Genomic DNA, 21,723 nt, shown 5'->3' on the forward strand with positions numbered 1-21,723 from the left:
TGAACCACCTGGATAAAAGGGTGGCTCTGACTTATATATCATTTTAACCCTTGTACCCCAGCTTACGGCGCCGTGCCGTCTAGTAAAATCCCCTTTGAAGCTTTTGAAGCTGACTTTGGGCTTCCAGGGTCCAGTGTGAAAAGTCACACTTACTCTGGTTAATTCCTTTTGTCCGTTGGGCCAAGCATAAGCAATTAGCCACTTAGCCTTTGATGACCAGGCTTGTAAATTATGGCATTCCTGCTCATTATCATAGCAGGGGGTTGCAGTTTCTCAGAACTCAACCAAAATTTCATATTTACTGCAAATCACCTCATAACTTGAGTTCAGTAATACATACAGTCAGGTGAGCTATATTAATACAGTCCGTCCCACTTGACGCTCGCAGAGAGACCCAACATTAGTGTAATATGAAAATTAATAGAGATATTAATATCTGGCAGCCACTAAGGGCCAGATATTAAGTGTTTGTAATGGTTGGTGGTGGGGAAGTCCCACGAATACAAATATGTAATTCTTATCCTTTTCAGCCAAGGACATCTCATAATATTCTTATATTTAATAAGGTTACTCCTTTTGATTCCCTTCTTGGGTAGCTCCACCCCTACCCCCATCAATAAAACCTTTTGAAGTAGGCTTGTAGCTTCTCGCATAACCAACTAGGTAATTACCTGTTGATCCTTCCTGGGTCTTGCATAGCAATTCCCCTGTGAAGCCAGGCTAAATTCTAGCAGGATGTTCTATTTAGCATCCAACTGGCCAATTCACACCTCCTTTTTGGATATGCACTTCCAGAGAGGAAGCTTGCATATCAAACGTGAATAGACTCATGAGTCAAACCAGTTGGTCCTGGTACGCATTACAAAGGCAAACAGAGGTAGTTAGCATTTGGCCTGTCTTTGTAAGACTGCAGAAAGTCACTTTATCAAAAATATATGTTCCTCTTATGACAAAGTTATATTTTTAATATGTGTGTACTTGGGGGGTGACCCGGAGGCTGTACCCCAAGGCTCAGGGTCCTGGCTTACTCCGTTACCAAATTACCAGTTTTCAGGTAACTGTTTATTCAGCACTGCATATAAGATTAACCCCTTAAGTCCCAGTGGGTGGGTTATGCAGACACTGACCCAGCAACAATACATTTTACACAGGGGAATAAGCATTTTCATGTTATAACAAGGGTTAAATCACATTTCTGGACCTCAGCCCAGTTAACCCCTTGTCTCCCTGGTGAGGTTAGAGGGGGGCCCTTGGGGAGTAACCCCTTTAATCCCGGGCCAAACCCTCACTATCGTCACAGGCGTGACTTTGGAGGCTCCCACAGTAATTAGCAACTATTCCACCCATGCTGTTTGCAAACTGCCGTTTGGGCCTTAAAAATTGGTGTGTTCCCCCCACTAGATCAGGACACGGTACAGTTTGGTTAGCAAAAGTCTGAGTAGGCTATAAGATTAATTAGGGGTTAGCGGAACAAATATTTTCTAGTAGGGGGTACACAATATAAAAAAAGGTTGGAAACCACTGCTCTAGGGCATACTGTGCTACAATGTATTAGCAGAACAAACCTTAGGCACTAACTATGGATGGAATTGGTGGGTAATCTTCTTTTCTCCTTAGTGAATCCACAGTGGTAAATGTTGGGACCATCTTCTCAGACCCCCTATGGGATCTTTCCTAGATCCCTCAAAAGACAGAGAAAACAGGGAAGGAGGGGGGGAGCAGTGGTCAGCAGTAAAACTTCATAAGACTCCTAATGTGAACCTACAATTGCTCACACCCTCAATAACATAAAAGAGGGTGAAGCTTCAAAACCAGCAGTGGGGGGAGGGGAGGGGGGTTAAAAATGAATGACAATATAATACTTATACGGCCATGTGTAAGTACAGGCTCATAAAGGGTTCTTGTCTTTCAAACCAGCAGCGGGGGCTATTGAGCCTGAGGAAGACGTTTTACGGTGAAACGCGTTGCTCCATCTTTGTTCTTGGATTGTCACGAGGAGGCTTCCATAGTGATCCGGAGACATTCATTTTTACCAGCTGAGCAGCTTTCTTCACACCGGACGCGGAGGCGAAGCACTAGAGCTTGCAAGAGTCGAGCTGGATCCCTTGTGTTGCTGACACTGACTTTCTCTACATGTGAGTGGACATTTAATGTCATTCTAATAAATTATTTTTGATTTTGAACACTCGCTCCCATTTCTTACCTGGGTCTGGTGGAGACCCATGGCAGTGACGTTATCCAGCTATCTGAAAACGCCTTATCAGAAAGATATGGATGAATAGAGGACTCTATTAAGAGGCTACATCTGACAAAGAACCCTTTATGAGCCTGCACTTACACATGGCCATGTAAGTATTATATTGTCATTCATATTTAAACCCCCCCCCCCCACTGCTGGTTTTGAAGCTTCACCCTCTATTATGTTATTGAGGGTGTGAGCAATTGTAGGTTCCCATTAGGAGTCTTATGAAGTTTTACTGCTGACCCTTGCTCCCCCCCTTCTTCCCTGTTTTCTCTACAATGTATTAGACCCACACTGTTACCTCTAGGCAAACTGTGCTACAATGCATACAATACGGTAGCATAGTATTCCTACAGCTATTATTTTGAGTCTGATACACTGTATAATTGGATTCCTAGAGGTATCACTGCGTCTGATACATTGTAGCCCATTATTCCTAGAGTTATCACTCTGGGTCTTATACACTCCTAGCTCAGCTTGATAAAGGCTGATTATAGCAGCCGAAACGTTGGATACTCTTGGCCAAATAAATGTATCTTGATTTGGAAGTCTGTTGTGCCTATACTTTCTGCACTTATTTCTTATACTGTACACTGTAGCACAGTGCATGAAACTCCTCAGAGTGATACCTCTTGGAATACTGTGCCATAGGATTTCCGCTTGTAACAAGTGATAGTTCGTGATATACTGTGCAGCCATAAGGATTGAAATAATATAGAAATGTTGTAATGTTACAATATATTGCGATACTCTGCATACAATAGGAATTAAGCAACAAAGCAAACTTGTGACATGTTGCAATATCTTGTGATACAGTTTTAAGAATGTAAATGTGCATTTTAACATCAACGCATTGTAATATATTTCATTTCCACCTGGGTTATTGGAAAAGGCCACATCTGCATGTTACTGCACATCCTAACAAAGCACCCCTGGCCCCTCTCTCTTTCCCCTGGCTCGCTAATGAGCATGGTATGTTCTCACCGCGCCTGCCTTCCCTTGCTGGACGCTATGTTGGAGATTCGGCAGCGTGGGGGGACGAGCTGGTCGGTCCGGCTGTCAGGGAGTTTGATGGATGAGCGTTGGTGAAGCTGCAGGAGGAGGCGATGGGGACTTGCAGCTTACAAGGCACGCTCACACAAATAATAATAAAGGCATTAATCATCCGCTGACAGTTGCCAGTCACCCCTCACCAACCCCTCCAGCTGCTCCCCCTATTCACTCCCTCCCTCTTTCCATGTTACCTTACAAGCCCTGCATGCTTTCTTAGGCCCTTATTCAATATGCTGTGGAGCTGCTTCCCAGTGTGAATGGAACTAAACCAATGGGCATAAAATCTCCCCCAACACAGGGAAGAGGCTTGTCTGCATTCTGAAACAGGGCTCTATTCAATATTAAGCCATCTTCTCGTTGTCAGAATAATTTAGTTTCTCTTATCTGAATCAAACTAAATCTTCCATAGCAAGGGGAAAAACAGCTTCATAACATATTGAATAAATACCTTGAGTGCAGTTTTGGGCACCTCTCCATAAAAACGACATTATCAAGAGGTGTTTACAAGTGAATATGATAACTATATACAAATATATTGAGGGACATTACAAGGAGCTTTCAAAAGAACTATTCATCCCAAAGGCAGTACAAACGACATGGGGTCATCCATTAAGGTTGGAGGAAACAAAGAAAAGGGTTCTATACAGTAAGGGCAGTTAAAATGTGGAATTTATTACTCATGGAGACTGTGATGGCAGATACAATAGATATGTTCAAAAAAAGGTTGGACATCTTTTTAGAATGGAATGGTATACAGGGATATACCATATAAATAAACATGGGAAGGATGTTGATCCAGGGAGCAACCTGATTGCCATTATTGGAGTCAGGAAGGAATTTATTTTTCCCCTTATTAGACATAATTGGATAATGTGTCACTGTTTTTTTATGTTTGCCTTCCTCTTGATCAATAAACACTAAATACATATATAGGATAAGTATCTGTCGTTCAAATGTAGCATAGGTTGAACTCGATGGACATATGTCTTTTTTCAACTTCACCTACTATGTAATACCAAAAGAGATTTCCTATATTGTTTACCGGAGTTCGAATTTCTTGAAACATCACAATATGCAAGGAACCCATTGGCTAATATGATACATCAGAACAAACAATTATCAATTGGTTAACATGATACAATGCATCAAAACATACAATGAACACATTGTTTGATGCTGAAATATATCGGATTATACAGCGAACACAGTTGCTGATATGAACAATGTATCAAAACATGCTGTGAACCCATTTGTTCATATGATATACTCAGAACACACTGATCACAATGGATGATGATACAATGTTTGAGAGCATACAATGAACACATTTGTTGATATGATACAATAGGGATTATTATATCACTTTTGCTTGCTGTTTCTGTGTGATTGAGCATTGAGTAACATTTCTATTGTCAGGGGAGTGGGAAGGAAGTGTAGAAGGGGGGGTGTGAGGTACAGTATATTGTTCCCATTTGACTGCATTATATACCAAAGTCCAGGCCAGGAGAGTGCTGCAGTGCTAATGCAGACAATGCCAGCCCAGGCGGTAACATGAGGACTAATATAGTATACAGGTGCAATAAAGAGCTTCTGCTAATTATTTAATGTAAACAAGGACTGTATTCAAAAAGCATTTCGTGTTTAAAAACAAACAAATAACAAATTTAGATTGTGGAAAAATATTATTTATTATTGCATCTATGTAAATGTATTTGGCAGAGTAACGCACTTTAATCTCAAATCCTTCAGTGGTTGTCAATTCCAACTAAATATTTCTGAAATACAATTATGTGGGGGTCCTTAAATATGGCTGCATCTACCTATGTCTATATATTATAAATATTTGTTTATGGAGTTTATTCTGCAAACAAATTACTTTTAACTTGTCCCATCTCTGGAATCACTGTAGAATTTGTATCTCCTTGTGGTCCGATCCATAAAGTAAACCATAATAAAGCAGTCAAATATTCGTATACTGCGGGGATTTAGCTGCCCTGGTTTTCTATGTGAGGTTTAATTATTACAAAAATCAAATAGATCTTAAGCTAAATAAGCACTGAAAAAGAACTCAACCATGCCTAAAATGTTACTCTTTATTGCAATCCAAGTGGGACTGGAGTTTAAAGAATGCACAGCTTTTCCATCTGTTGTTGGTTTTACTGGCAGTGAAGGAGTTACAAGGTGTCATTAACAAAAATGTGTATTTTGAGAAATGGGGGAGGGGGAGGGAGCTGCTGCTTTTACTCAAATTAATGAGGATGAAGAAATGCTGCACTGTTTTTTTTTGCCAATTCAATTAACCAAAAACTACCAAAGATATGACAAATTTATGGCTCAGAGAATTAAAGTGGAACCTTGGAGGAGAGCAGAAAACACTCAGGATCTGTCTTTTTTTCCCTTCTCTTTTTATAGGTTCGAAGATTTACACCAGTCTGTGCACTGTAAATAACTCAAGAGTAGGAATCCTGGGGCTTGTGATAGAATGCAGAGTTCTGTGATGTATGTCTAGTGATGATACAAGCTAATGGACCAGGGTCAGCAGCAACATACACTCAAACCCCCAGCTTTCCTGCAGGCTCCGAGCCTCGGCCAATGAGAGCAGGGAGCAGACAATGGTACCGTCGCCTCAATGAAGGCCAGCAGAGAAAACCCTTTAAAGTTACAAGGAGTCTAGTCTAAGAAACAGGCTCCTGTTTATGCAGTTTACAAATGGTAAATTCAGGATCTTTAACACACAGTTGAATTCATTGCAAGATAAGATGGATAAGCAGTGGATCTTGCTTGGTTCACACTCATCTGGGATCTGTGGGTAATTGTGCAGATTAAATTGTATATTATGGCTAACAATGGTGTATCCATTCCATTTGTCTGTTTAATCTATCTGTATATCTATCTCAGTTTGTATGTCTATCTAATCTATCAATATGTGTAGAATCACTATTCTGAAGAGCTTACATTCTATTATCTGTGTTCCTGCCATTCTAAAGTCCAACAGATTGAATAAAAGATTGTAACTGTAGTGTTGCCCTTCCAGATTTAAGTGACAATGGTGGGGCCACTTTTTGGCAGATGGACAAGGGCTGAGAGGCTGTCACCCACCCATCAGAGCCCCCCAAGCTGACAATTTGGGGCGAGTCCATATGGGTCAAAGGGTAGAGGGAGGGGGCAGCGTCCCATCACCGCTCACTATAAAGGGGAGGGGGCGCAGGCAGAGTCTGGGGCAGGGGCCGGTTCAATTGGGGGTTAATGAAACCACATCAATCATGCAATTATACACCTGTCAGGGTCAGAACAATGGATGAATCATAATGGGCTGCCTAAAAGTAAGGGGGGGCTGAGGATAGAGGGAGCAGTGGAACAGTGTGGAGGGGATGGGATTGATTGGCAGGATGTTATGGCATGGAGGATTGGAAAATGGGAGACTAGATTATATACAAACACCACCTCACTCCCTTCCCAAACACCAGGAGTAATGGGAAGCAATATGGATTAATACACAGTGATGCTAAGAGTAAACCCATTTTTCACAGCTCGGTACTCCTTTTAGTGTGTATATAAACCCATATCTCACAGCTCAGCGCACAGTGAGGATAAACCTTTGAACAGCAGGATATGGCCAACGCATTGTTTTGTTTAATAATATTTGGCTCAGCAATATTTCTCTATCACAGCCCATAATCAGAGGAGGAAGTTTACATGTTCGCTGCCAGAGAGGCCTGCAACGCATTCAGTCAAAATAACTCTATTACTCTTCGTCTTGGTGTCTGTTGGTACCTTTATTTCTCAAGCGTTCTTTCTAGATGCTCTCTTGGACATTCAACAAAAAAATAAAAATCTGTATTCGAAGAATTTTTCCTTTGACATCTCTCTTTCAGTCACTGTGTCACTTTCTGCTCTTTTTGTACCCCCTGGGAGGCTTCCTTCTTTAGACTAGCTGCATTCCTGGGATGGTTTCCTTGTAAGAAGAAAAGAAAAGTTTAGACACCTGCTCTGCTTTCTTTCTAAAGCATCACTGCAGCTGCTTTAAGGAGAGACAATTCCATTTTACGCAAATAATTCCACTTCTAAAATTCCACAGAAATTTTCTATGGAAGGAATCTGTTATTCACCGCTTTTTATAAGAATACCTCCTTAGAGCCTCAGCACTGCTCTTCCTATTGGAGTTATTTATCTATGTCTCCTGGCTGTAAAACTGGGGCATACAATCTGCAAAAGATTTATTAAGAAAAAACAGTACTATTGAAACCAATGGCATTTTCTTATTTCATAAAACTGGAGCAGTATCTTTGCACCAGATGTGCCCTGGTTTTGGAGCTGAGGGACTTTGATAAATGACCACCTTATATGTTGAATCTCTATTATAAGAGAATCTCTTTATGAGCACCACAGGTATTTTTGCAGAAAACAAAACATAAATAATTACAATATTAAAGCATATTTGTTTAGAGCTCAACATGAGTCTCTATAAAGAGATAAGTAAAAAATTATGAATGGTATTGGATAGTGATTGTTTTTACTGCCAAATTTCCTTAATTAAAGCTAAGTTTCCTTATAGAGTGTAAGCTTCTTGGGGCAGGACCCTCTTCGCCTACTGTAACAAGGTATGTAAATGCTTGTTTTATTTGACTGTTTTCATCCCCTATTGTATTGCGCTACAGAATATGTTGGCAGGTAATAAATAAAAGAAAATATCCCATTATCTTTGCTTAGGCTTCTGGCACCTTTGACCTTCCAAAAACATAATTGATAAGAACATTTCCTCAGAGTCCCCACATGTCTCTTCCTATGACATGAATCTCTGTTTCAGATGCATTGTAAGGAACCCCAACCCTCTCTAATAGCGCGTCTGAGATCAGATGCATTGTAAGGAACCCCAACCCTCTCTAATAGCGCGTCTGAGATCAGATGTATAGTAAGGAACCCCAACCCTCTCTAATACTGTGTCCGAGATCAGATGCATTGTAAGGAACCCCAACCCTCTCTAATAGCACGTCTGAGATCAGATGCATTGTAAGGAACCCCAACCCTCTCTAATAGCGTGTCTGACATCAGATGCGTTGTAAGGAACCCCAACCCTCTCTAATAGCGTGTCTGAGAACAGATGCATTGTAAGGAACCCCAACCGTCTCTAATAGCGTGCCTGAGATCAGATGCATTGTAAGGAACCCCAGCCCTCTCTAATAGCGCGCCTGAGATCAGATGCATTGTAAGGAACCCCAATCCTCTCTAATAGTATATCTGAGATCAGATGCATTGTAAGGAACCCCAACCCTCTCTAATAGCGTGTCTGAGATCAGATGCATTGTAAGTAACCCCAACCCTCTGTAATAGTGTGTCTGAGATCAGATGCATTGTAAGGAACCCCAACCCTCTCTAATAGCGCGTCTGAGATCAGATGCATTGTAAGTAACCCCAACCCTCTCTAATAGCGCGTCTGAGATCAGATGCATTGTAAGGAACCCCAACCCTCTCTAATAGCGTGTCTGACATCAGATGCGTTGTAAGGAACCCCAACCTCTCTAATAGCGTGTCTGAGATCAGATGCATTGTAAGGAACCCCAACCCTCTCTAATAGTGTGTCTGAAATCAGATGCATTGTAAATTCTTCTGTAGTCAAATGACCTGAAAATGACACAGAACCCTTTAGGGATGCCCGTGGAACCCATGGTGAAAAAACGCTGGTGTATAGACTTCATTTTAAAACACGTTGTGAAACTGCAGAAAATGAAGATTATTTATATTTATATTAAGCTCTGGTATATGTGGTCACGGGAAACAATAAAAATGACGGCCGAGGTTGCTACAGAAAAACAGAAACCAAACAAAAATATACATATCAGCAACTTATTCATCTTATTCATCTGAAGGAATTTTTAAAAAGAAATACATGTAAATGCTTGGAAAACAAGGCTGCATAACAATATGGATTTATCCCTAAATGCTTTATGGTAGCGATCACAGTTTTGCTACGAATATTGGAAGTTTCTTGTAAGTTTGTGATGTGTGTGTGACTGAGGACATCTGGTGGTTTGGTGGAAGATTGATACCACGTTCTGCTGACTAAAGCATGTCTAATTATCGTCAAGCTAATGGCAGGTCACATCATTATTGTGTCTTCACTGCCAGGTATTTACCCAACTGTACAAGCTGTGGTCAATGAACTGTGTGAATATGCCTCTTCCTAGGAGGATGTTGTATGAGGATGTTCCTATGAGGATGTTGTATGAGGATGTTGTATGAGGATGTTGTATGAGGATGTTCCTATGAGGATGTTGTATGAGGATGTTGTATGAGGATGTTCCTATGAGGATGTTGTATGAGGATGTTGTATGAGGATGCTCCTATGAGGATGTTGTATGAGGATGTTGTATGAGGATGATCCTATGAGGATGTTGTATGAGGATGATCCTATGAGGATGTTGTATGAGGATGTTCCTATGAGGATGGTGTATGAGGATGTTCCTATGAGGATGTTGTATGAGGATGATCCTATGAGGATGTTGTATGAGGATGTTCCTATGAGGATGTTGTATGAGGATGTTCCTATGAGGATGTTGTATGAGGATGTTGTATGAGGATGTTCCTATGAGGATGTTGTTTGAGGATGTTGTATGAGGATGTTGTATGAGGATGTTGTATGAGGATGTTCCTATGAGGATGTTGTATGAGGATGTTGTATGAGGATGTTGTATGAGGATGTTCCTATGAGGATGTTGTATGAGGATGTTGTATGAGGATGTTCCTATGAGGATGTTGTATGAGGATGTTGTATGAGGATGTTGTATGAGGATGTTCCTATGAGGATGTTGTATGAGGATGTTCCTATGAGGATGTTGTATGAGGATGTTGTATGAGGATGTTGTATGAGGATGTTCCTATGAGGATGTTGTATGAGGATGTTCCTATGAGGATGTTGTATGAGGATGTTGTATGAGGATGTTCCTATGAGGATGTTGTATGAGGATGTTGTATGAGGATGTTGTATGAGGATGTTGTATGAGGATGTTCCTATGAGGATGTTCCTATGAGGATGTTGTATGAGGATGTTCCTATGAGGATGTTGTATGAGGATGTTCCTATGAGGATGTTGTATGAGGATGTTCCTATGAGGATGTTGTATGAGGATGTTCCTATGAGGATGTTGTATGAGGATGTTCCTATGAGGATGTTGTATGAGGATGTTGTATGAGGATGTTGTATGAGGATGTTCCTATGAGGATGTTGTATGAGGATGTTGTATGAGGATGTTCCTATGAGGATGTTGAATGAGGATGTTCCTATGAGGATGTTGTATGAGGATGTTCCTATGAGGATGTTGTATGAGGATGTTCCTATGAGGATGTTGTATGAGGATGTTCCTATGAGGATGTTGTATGAGGATGTTCCTATGAGGATGTTCCTATGAGGATGTTGTATGAGGATGTTCCTATGAAGATGTTGTATGAGGATGTTGTATGAGGATGTTCCTATGAGGATGTTGTATGAGGATGTTCCTATGAGGATGTTGTATGAGGATGTTCCTATGAGGATGTTGCATGTTCCCATGTTGTAAAAATATGTCGAAATAAAGTTGGAAAGCACTTACGTAGCCTTCTTATAAAGGTGTTTAAATGTATTTAAGGGGTCAACGTTTCAGTCCCTACAGTACCTCGGACCTTTCACCATAGCCCAAATGGGTCTGTTCCAATGGGAGAGAACCCAGTTATAAGAATATGTCACCATATCCCAAATGTGTCTCTTCTATAGAGACAGAACATCTAATGATGGGATATGCCTCTTCCTAGATAGGAAATCCTGATATAAACAGATTCATACACAGCATCAATGTTCCTCTTCCTATGGTAGGAATCTTTGTCATAAAACAACATGCTGCTTCATATGGAAGAAGCTCGTATTGTTAGAACCTTACCCTTAGGAGGTGCGTATAGTGCCGGCGGCACAATGGGTGACATCACCCGTCACCGCTAGCGAAAGTTATATTTCGCTTTGCGGTGGCGTCGCGGGCTTACTGACATTTGATTGGTTCAGGGGCTGTCACATGAGGCGACAGCCCTTGAAAAATCAAATATTGCCAGCTTCCAAAATTCGCGACGCTCCGTCGCACTTACTTCAGAACACGAGGCGGCGGTAATGCATTTGTTTTTGGGCGACGTCGCGTCGCCGGCACTATACGCATGGCCTTATACAAAGATCTTCTTGCAATATATCTCTACTTATGTGTGACCATTTGTTCCCATTTTTATTGGTTCCTCTGCTAATATGAATATCAGCATTAAACGACAGGACAGAAGTTATGATCTGCACAGAATATCTTCAGCTAAGGAACATTGAAATAAGTAACACAGCCAACATATTTAGAACCGAGTCATTCTCACCCATGTGAAATGTTTTTAAACCAGTGATGCACAGGTTCTGTCCTCAATGGCTGCAAGCAGGTCAGGCTTTCCAGATTAATCCAATTAACTCTTAATTGACTCACTTATAGATACCACCTAGATAATTGCTTGGGTGAGAGATACCTTGAAAAGCTGGTCAGTTTGTGGCCCTCTTGGACCAAGTGTGTGCATCAGTGCTTTAAACTATAAGCTCTTGTGAATAAGGACCCTTTGCTTAGTGTTTTTATAAGTAATGATCTGTAATATTATGATTTTCATGTCACTGTTTTTTTAATGACTATTGTACAGCAGTACTGTATATCTTAATGTGTTACAAAAACACTATAATATGGGATTATCAGACAGGAGGCCCTACTGGTTTTGTCAGAGAGACCACTCTCTCATATTTTTCCCAGCAGCCAAACACGGTAAAAATCAAGATGGTTTGTCCTCACAGGACTCTGTATATAATTTCCCCATTTTTTACGAGGCACTTTTACTTCTGCGTTAAAGATTAATGCTGCTCTTATACCTACTGAAATTACAGCCTATAATAAATCATTTGCTAGAGAGAAGGGAAAAACAAGTATATGTATATGTATGTACAGTATATGTATACATATATATAACAACTGCAGCATCTTGCAATGGGAAATTATGTCAGCGTTGGTGCTGGCCAATGGGAATTTAGAAGCTGGAATGCGTGAAAGATGGCAGGTTGATTGCTCATTGTTAACTCATGCAGGTCTGTATGGCATCTTGATTCCTAAAAGGTCAAGGTTATACTAAAACACTCAGTGTGTCCACATGCCACACACAGATTCCCTAAATCTGTTATAATGTCTAAGATATTTCAATCATTGGTAGGCAGTTTTACTCATTGGGAGTGTCTCAGTCATTGGAGGGTAAACTCAATCATTAAAAGTGTATCCAACCCGTAAGAAGGCTGTTTCACTCTTTAGGAGTGCGCCTCAGGACTCGGATATAGTGGGCATGCGACGGAGCGCATGGTGTCACGCGCGCCTGTCCGCCGAACGATCTGTGGCCTGTGATCCACAGTGACGGGGAGGCATGGTGGAGGCATAGCCGTGATGTCACGTGAGTGGTTTGCCCTCATTGGCTGAACCGCTCATGTGACCCGCCCGTTGCGCAACAAAAACAAAATAATTTGTCTGCTGAAAAATCTGCCACTCAGTGCACACGCACGACCGCTCTATGACCGGCCCCATAGATCCCCTGCATTTTGTTAGAGCCGCACGCACCATGGCCTTACTCATCGGAGAGCAGACTCACTCATTACAAGTGTGTCTCACTAATCAGAAAGCAGTCTCACTAAAGCTGTCTCATACATTAGGAGTGTCTCACTTATCGGAAAGCATACTTATTAGGAGTGTGCATCACTCATTAAAAAGCAGTTTCACTCATTAGAAAGCTGTCTCATTCATTAGGAGTGCGTCTCATTTATCGAAGAGCAGAATCACTCATTACGAGTGTGTCTCACATATTGCAGGAGCGTCTCACTCATTGGAAGGCACTTCACTCACTTTCCATATCAATGCTTCAATAACGTCACTCCTACAGGGACACATTTTTGTATCAAACAACTTCAAATATCCCTGGTTTAGGTCATTACTTAAACTGCATCTATTTACTCATTAATCATCTCACGTTTCTATTATACTCTACGCCACTTTCGATTGCTCTGTAATTAAATGACGCACACCGCAAATAAGGAGCCGCCCCCTTACCAAACCGTCTCTCACTTTTATTACACCTGTACCCTAATTTCAATTTATGCCCCTGCTGTGCAGCTCTCGGTCAAATGCCTGAGCCAAAAATATGTTAAAAACAGACAATTTCTCCTCCCTTTAATTGGGATGTTTCTTGCTGAATTCTGCTCAATTAGGCAAAATCACTCCTGCTCCCAGCAATTTGAAAGATCGCTCCAGGAATAGAAGGTGAAAGGTTAATTTTGGGCTATAAATAGCTATCTGTGAACAGCCATTTGGGGGGATTTATTACAAATCCCTCCCTCCTCAATGTTGTAAGGTGGTGCCTGAGAACCTTACAATCCATGTATAAGCATTTCTATCGCATTAATGCTTTGCAATGTGTTGCTGGACCCCTGGCAGCAGAGGGGTTAACCTCCCCAGCTGCGGCCCTCACTAAAAAGGGGGCTCCCCCTCGCAGCCTTGGAAGTTAAGCGCTGCTTTGTCTAGCTGCTGTAATTACTCATAACAAGGGCCATTAGCGCTAATAGCCTGTTTAAAATACATGCTGGAGTGTTTAGTGAGGCAATTGGACACAGATTGTGGTGGATCATCACCCCCGCCAGCCCCCTGCCCCTCCCCCTCTCAGCGATGTCACAAATCTCTCTCTTGTATGATCAGCTTTGATTTCTTTCTAATTGCATAGTTATTCACAGCACCCGTCCCAATTGCTAAACATATATGTTGCCAAGTTTAGGCACTCATGCATAAAGTATTCCTATACCTAGTGTTTGATTCAGTGCAACGTTCTAGTAGCTGTGTTGGTCATGCAGATGAGTAGACTTGTTGTAAGTTATCATACTAGAGTTCTTTAAAGCTGTAACAGTGTGTACTGAGCTTTCTAAACCTCACAGGTCTCTTCTTCATGTATACAAAGCTCCTTAAACATCACTGGTCTTATCTTCACATGTACAGAGCTTTCCCAACTTCACAGGTCTATAGATTATATACACACTCACATGAAGAAGAGATCTATGAGGTTTTAAGTATACAGTACATATATTGTACTGACATATTTATCATATATAACATGTATCATATATCATTGTTTTTTGTGTGGTCATTTGACATACAGGGGGTGTGCATAAATTGTATCAACTTCAGATGGAGAAAGCCAAACTGACAATTATATCACCATAGTCTCTATTGTAAGGAAAAACTAACAAACATTTCCAAACTATCAAAAATGACATCAATCATTTTGTTGAATAAATCACTGTCATTCGATCAGTTTGCCCTACGTGGGATGGCATCTTTAACCTACTGGCTATCAGAAGCGCCTGCAATGTATTGTGGAGCAGGGGTCTCTTCTTCGTGCGGAGCAATACCTTGCAGGCACTCCTGGCACCCCGAATATAGTGCTATGGTTTTTTTCCTAAAAATGTCCTTCCGAAAACTGTACTTGTATTATATGTGCAGCCTAACATCTTTTATTTTTTATGTAGAACACCTTCAAAACATTAGGGTCGTATTATGTGCGAGGCCGTGCTATGTTCGGGCCAATACGCTATCTAGTTTTACTTAAAGTGGCTGGTCTGGGAGACCCAGAGCTACTTCAACTTGCATTCTGGATGTGGCTGACCTACTTGGCAAGGTTCCTGCTGACTTTGTGATCAATATCAATCCTGGAGTTGGATGCATCTGAGAGCCAGTGACGGGACATTCCCCCCCCATCGCTGATGTGGGAGCTACATGCCACGGATTCTGCGCAGTGGGAAGGAGAGACAGAGGGATGTTAGTAACTTCACTATACTGGTCATGTCCACTTCTGAAACTTTTTGCTGGAAGTTCCACTCACTTTTATCAACAGCGTTAAAAAAGACAAGAATATAGACATAAAAAAAATTATGGCAGATAAGTACCAACTGGCCAACCTAATCTGCCCATTTTTGTACCTGCTATGAAATATCAGACCGCATTAAATCCTTCACTTTCTTTAATATTCAGGACCGCAAAGTAGTTTCAAATGCCTTTGCTGTAACAACCTCCCCCACCTCTATTGAGAGACTATGCCATGCATCCACCATGCTCTCAGTGACGCGCTCCCTCACATTTACCAGTCTGCATTACAGTATGACCTCTTGTTCAGGCACAGGGATGGCCAGGTCAGGTTTTAAGGATATCCCTGACTTGAGTCACTGATTGAGTCACTGACTTGAGTTAGACTGACTTGAGTCACTGATTGAGCCACCTATGCAGAAGCAGGCATATCGTTAATACCTGGCCTGTTGGTGGCCCTTGAGGACTGGAGTTGGCACAAATACATATCACTGCTACATTATGCTCCTTTTTCAGTGATGATCTTACACAGGAATATTATTGTGGCGGGACTCATGAAAACTGAGGACTGGCACTTTTTTGTTTTAGAGATTAACAAGAAACATCCCATGTTGATTATGTAATTATTAGCAGTGTTCGACAAACCTATACATTTGCTCGCCCCGGGCGAGTGGATTTAACCCCCGGGCGAGTAAATATTGGCCCAAGCAGCACACGTTTGGTACTAGGTGGCGAGTAGATTTTTTTGTGTGGCGAGTAGATTTTTTGGTGATTTGTCAACCACTGATTATTAGTATTGGTAAGGGGATAGTGACTGCAAAGAGGAACCTTGAGTTTCCTGCACATTCCCTTATTTAAAGATAATTTGCTATATATTTACTATACATATAATATACATCAATTATCCAATGTACTTAGATTATTTATTAATATTGATTACTTTTTCTGTGCTCAGGGTTTCTGCCCCTTTTTCTTTACAAAACCCCTCATTCTGCACTCACCAGCACGCAGGGTCATATTCTCCTTGAATCTGTTAGTCAAGCTTTTTAACTTTGCATATATTGGGGGGCCGGCTGTGTGGTAAAAAATGTAGGCTGCCACAAGACCCCAGAGTAAAATCATTGTTGCCTGTAGGGGAGAAGAAGAAGGGGACAGAAAGAAGTGAGGGAGCAGGCCAAGCAGAACACCCTTGGGGGCTGCATAGGAAAATGGAGCAATTTATAACAAAAATGTGGGATTGGTACATTGATGAAACCCATAGAGCCTATCCATCCTCCTGCTTCAGTGTGAACTTTGCAGGACTGCAGCTTTAAAATAATAGACCAGCATTCTAAGACCTTGCCTAGAAGAGAGAGGTCTATCCAGGACACTCTCATGCTCCATCTGTGTTATCATAACATTTAGCATCTTAATAAATCCAAGGTGCTCGCGGTTTGTGGGGGGAATACAAAGCCGCGGCAGGCACATGTATCTGATTAGGATCAGCAAGACACTCATCTGTCTCAACATGTTCTAATCAGAGCGGGTAATGGGATAAAAGAAAAAGAAAACAAGCATGTTTAAAAGGTGCAAATGTGTTGATGTTAAAGAAGGATATGTTAAGACAAGCAGTGCTCTCACTAATGTAGAGTAACCTCCTGATTATCAGGGGCAGGCTCAGACACTCCTGGGATTATATGTAATATACTGTAGGGTGACCTCCTGAGTCCAGATAATCAGGGGCAGGCTCAGACACTCCTGGGATTATATGTAATATAGGGTGACCTCCTGAGTCCAGATAATCAGGGGCAGGCTCAGACACTCCTGATTTTATATGTAATATAGGGTGACCTCCTGAGTCCAGATAATCAGGGGCAGGCTCAGACACTCCTGGGATTATATGTAAAATAGGGTGACCTCCTGAGTCCAGATAATCAGGGGCAGGCTCAGACACTCCTGGGATTATATGTAATATAGGGTGACCTCCTGAGTCCAGATAATCAGGGGCAGGCTCAGACACTCCTGGGATTATATTTAATGTAGGGTGACCTCCTGAGTCCAGATAATCAGGGGCAGGCTCAGACACTCCTGGGATTATATGTAATATAGGGTGACCTCCTGAGTCCAGATAATCAGGGGCAGGCTCAGACACTCCTGGGATTATATGTAATATAGGGTGACCTCCTGAGTCCAGATAATCAGGGGCAGGCTCAGACACTCCTGGGTTTATATTTAATGTAGGGTGACCTCCTGAGTCTAGATAATCAGGGGCAGGCTCAGACACTCCTGGGATTATATGTAATATAGGGTGACCTCCTGACAGTAGTGACAAAAAAAGCATTAAAAGAAATCTGTCACTTTAACATACCGCAAATAATCTGACTGCACGTCTGGGGCTCAGCGGCAGCCCATGTATATGGAGAGTGAACTCAAGAGCATAAGCACAGTAGGTACTTTCATCCACATCCCTGAAATATACAAAACATATATATGTACTATATGCAGAGTAGTGTGTGTATCTTTACTATACACACAGCATGTGAATCTGTATTATACACAGAGCAACGTATCTGTGCCATACACAGAACAGCATTTATTTGTATTATACTGTACACCAAGCAGCATATCTGTATTGTACACAGAGCAGCATGTGTATCTGTATTATACATAGAGCAGCCAGTCTATCTGTATTATACACGGAGCAGTATGTGTACCTGTATTATACACAGAGCAGCAAGTATATCTGTATTGTACACAGAGCAATGTATCTGTATTGTACACAGAGCAGCGCGTGTCCCTGTATTATACATGAAGCAGCAAGGCTATCTGTACAATACACAGAGAAGCGTGTGCACCTGTATAATACACAGAGCAGCGTGTATTATGCGTAGAGTGGCGTATGTATCTTTATTATACATAGAGCAGCGTGTGCAGCTTTATTATACACAGAGCAGCGTGTGTACCCGTATTATACACAGAGCAGCGTGTATCTGCATTATACACAGAGCAGCGTGTGTATGTGTATTCTACGCAGAGCCGCATGTGTAGTGTACCTGTATTATACACAGAGCAGCATGTGTATCTCTATTATATACAGAGAAGCGTGTGCACCTGTATAATACACAGAGCAGCGTGTATTATGTGAAGAGCGGCGTGTGTATCTTTATTATACAGAGCAGCGTGTGCAGCTTTATTATTCACAGAGCAGCGTGTGTACCCATATTATACATAGAGCAGCGTGTATCTGTATTATACACAGAGCAGTGTGTGTATCTGGATTACACAGAGCAGCGTGTTTCTGTATTGTACACAGAGCAGCTTGTACTGTACTGTATTGTACTTATATTATACAGAGAGCAGCAAGTCTATCTGTATAATACACAGAGCAGCATTTGTACCTATATAATATTACCGCCGCGGTATAATACAGAGAGCAGCGTGTATTATGCGTAGAGTGGAGTATGTATCTTTATTATATATAGAGCAGCGGGTGCAGCTTTATTATACACAGAGCAGCGTGTATCTGGATTATACACAGAGCAGTGTGTGTAACTGGATTATACACAGAGCAGTGCATGTAACTGGATTATACACAGAGCAGTGTGTGTATCTGCATTATACACAGACCAGCGTGTGTATGTGTATTGTACGCAGAGCAGCATGTGTAGTGTACCTGTATTATACATAGAGCAGCATGTGTATCTCTATTATATACGGAGCAGCATGTGTACCTGTATAATACACAGAGCAGCGTGTATTATGCAAAGAGCGGCGTGTGTATTTGTATCATACACAGAGCAGTGTGTGTATCTGTATTATGCGAAGAGTGGCATGTGTATTTTTATTATACAGAGAGAAGCATGTGGATCTGTGTTACAGTATACACAGAGCAGTGTGTGTATTTGTATCATGCACAAAGCAGCATGTGTATCTGTATTATACACAGAGCAGCATGTAAAGGTATTATACACAGAGCAGCATGTGTATCTGTATCATACACAACGCAATGTGGATCTGTATTATACACAGAGCAGTGTGTATTTAATTATACACAGAGCAGCATATAGAGCATTCCCCTTTCTTTGAAACATACTTCCCTTTGGCACCATGTTGAAAATCATATTATTACCTATTGGACACTTCCACCATGAAGTAGTAATCAGGGGCGGAGAAGCCTACGGCTGTTATATCATTGCAAGGTGAATTCTCCTGGCAGGCCCAACTGATGAAGAGCATACAGAAGCAGACAGTTAACAGTGCCAATCCCTGTTACTAACAAAATAAAACTGAGCAATGTTACTGCCCTCCTTGTGTAATCATACAAAAAAGCCAACATATGTCTGATTTTGGTTTTCTTTTCATCTGAATATGGGAGGGGGGAGGGGGAGGTGCTTGTCAAGCAACTGTTTACTCAGTCTTCAGTCTACCCCGCCCTGTTAAAGCAGATAACGAGAAGGTGCTGGAGGAGAGAAGGGGGCTTTGCCTGTGCAAACTCCTGTTAAACAAATGATGATATCATATTACCTGAGACATGTTACACCCTCCCAAGTCTCCTGTCATCATGTTTACAAAGTGGCTTAAAAATATTTCAACATACTTAAAATGGAAATAGCCGTGTTAGTCCAGTTGCGATAGTGCAGAATAAATGAGTACTTCAGTATTAGGTGACACTCTATACAACACCATGAAGAAGGAAATACTGCTCAGCTGTGGGACATCATTTCTCACTACCAGATCATTCCATAAAAGATTTAAAAATCAAAATCCTCAATGGAATGTTTAAACGCACCCAAGAACGGAAAACATTTGAACTCAGAATGATAAGACTCTGACACCAAAACAAGAGGACTTAATGTGGATATGGGGTTTCTCACACACTGTCACAATTGTTTGTAATTATCCTGCCTGCCTCTGATGCCAATGTTCTTATCCACACCTTTCCCCTCCTCCCCCCCACAGCATCCCCTTCCATGCTGTTCCTTGTCACTGTTTTATTACCCTTCCAATGTCTTCAAACACCCCTTTCTCACCCTACCTTATCTACTGTACATCTCTGTTTTAGCCATAGATTCCTTTGTAAATCAGTATTGCTAACCTGAGGAAGAGAGCTCTCGAAAGCTTGCCCTATGACATAAATTGTTAGTCCAAATAAAAAAGGTGTCACCTAATACTTAAGTAAATATACTTAGATAGGTCTGATTTTTGTAAAGGGTGTCAATACCCCAGATTTACCTGTTCTGAATATGTCACTGCCACTGGTTAATTTTGGTCCAAGGAGGGAGGGCACCTTTAATAGGCAATAGGTATAATATAAAACCACACAGCAGTGACAGCTGCGGTAGGAACTCTTTTGACAGTCACTCTGGCAGTGAAGGGGTTTGCAGAGAATATTGGTTACCTGATTCCAACCATTCCAGACAGAATAACAAATTTATCTTTGGTGGTGTTTAACTCTGCGGCATCAGTAACTGTCCAGATTAAAGCTTTCTGGTGGCTGATAAAAAAACAAGAGGGATTCCACATTAGCGGTCTGTAGCCCCACAAGAAGGTGGAAACAGGGCAGGATATCTCTGGCAGATTATAGATATGCTCAATTGCCCTAAGGGTATAATAATAATATTACAATGTCATTGTTCTGCCTCCTACATTGCACTGTGCTGCGGAATATGTTGGCGCCATACAAATAATATATAATAATAATAATAATAAGGTACATTTCTCTTTCTTTTTACCGAGACCCCTGTTAAACCACTTCCTTGACAGAAAGGGCCACACATTATATTTAACCACATGAGCTCGTCCAGGACCAACGGAGTTTAAAAAAACAACCCCAAATTTATTACATAGTAACAAGCACATCTTAATGTAGACGCATGCTTTAAACTGGTTTCAGTCCTACCTATCAGGTAGATCCCAACATGTGTCCATCTCTGGCTCTAACTCTAACCCCCTGGATATCACCTGTGGTGTCCCGCAAGGCTCTGTTCTGGGGCCCCTACTCTTCTCAGTGTTCATCCATGATCTTCCCACAGCTTGTCCGGAAGCCTCAATACACATGTATGCAGATGACACAATCCTATATGCACACAGCCATAGCCTCTCTGACCTTCAACACATACTTCAGTCTGACTTTTTCAGACTCGAAAACGGGATTTCCCAAAACAAACTGTTTTTAAACACTGACAAGACTGTAACAATGGTGTTTGGGACCAAGACTAAATTTTTAAAGCTTCCAGCGATTGAGCTCCAGATTAGAACCAACACTAACACCACCCCTGTTACTAGTTTTAAATACCTGGGCATATGGTTTGACTCCCACTTAACATTTGGGATGCACATTGATACCCTGACATCCAAGACCTATGCCAAACTAGGGGTACTTTACAGGAACAAATCCTCCCTAAGTCTCCTGGTCAGAAAACATATCGCACAGCAGATGCTAATGCCAATTATTGACTATGGAGACATAGTATATGGCTCGGCACCTCAAACCCACCTTAGCAAACTTAACACCCTCTACAACTCA

The 21,723-nt window shown here is 41.5% G+C and overlaps 1 protein-coding gene across 4 annotated transcripts in view; it reads right to left on the reverse strand.

The window, feature by feature from the left end:
- Window positions 1-7,052: 7,052 nt before the first annotated feature.
- The window catches only part of CATSPERG (catsper channel auxiliary subunit gamma), a 97,269-nt gene continuing 82,598 nt past the window's right edge, over window positions 7,053-21,723 (reverse strand). For all 4 annotated transcript variants that reach the window (XM_075606845.1, XM_075606844.1, XM_075606847.1 and 1 more), the window contains 6 exons: window positions 20,596-20,691; window positions 19,327-19,419; window positions 17,566-17,665; window positions 16,220-16,346; window positions 15,026-15,143; window positions 7,053-7,250 (listed from right to left, as the gene is read on the reverse strand). In XM_075606845.1, the coding sequence (XP_075462960.1) occupies window positions 7,226-7,250; window positions 15,026-15,143; window positions 16,220-16,346; window positions 17,566-17,665; window positions 19,327-19,419; window positions 20,596-20,691 (559 nt within the window). In that variant the 3' untranslated portion in view covers window positions 7,053-7,225. The remainder of the gene's footprint in view (window positions 7,251-15,025; window positions 15,144-16,219; window positions 16,347-17,565; window positions 17,666-19,326; window positions 19,420-20,595; window positions 20,692-21,723) is intronic.

This window comes from Ascaphus truei, chromosome 7, assembly GCF_040206685.1.
Source record: "Ascaphus truei isolate aAscTru1 chromosome 7, aAscTru1.hap1, whole genome shotgun sequence".
In the NCBI taxonomy this organism is placed as follows: Eukaryota; Metazoa; Chordata; class Amphibia; order Anura; family Ascaphidae; genus Ascaphus; species Ascaphus truei.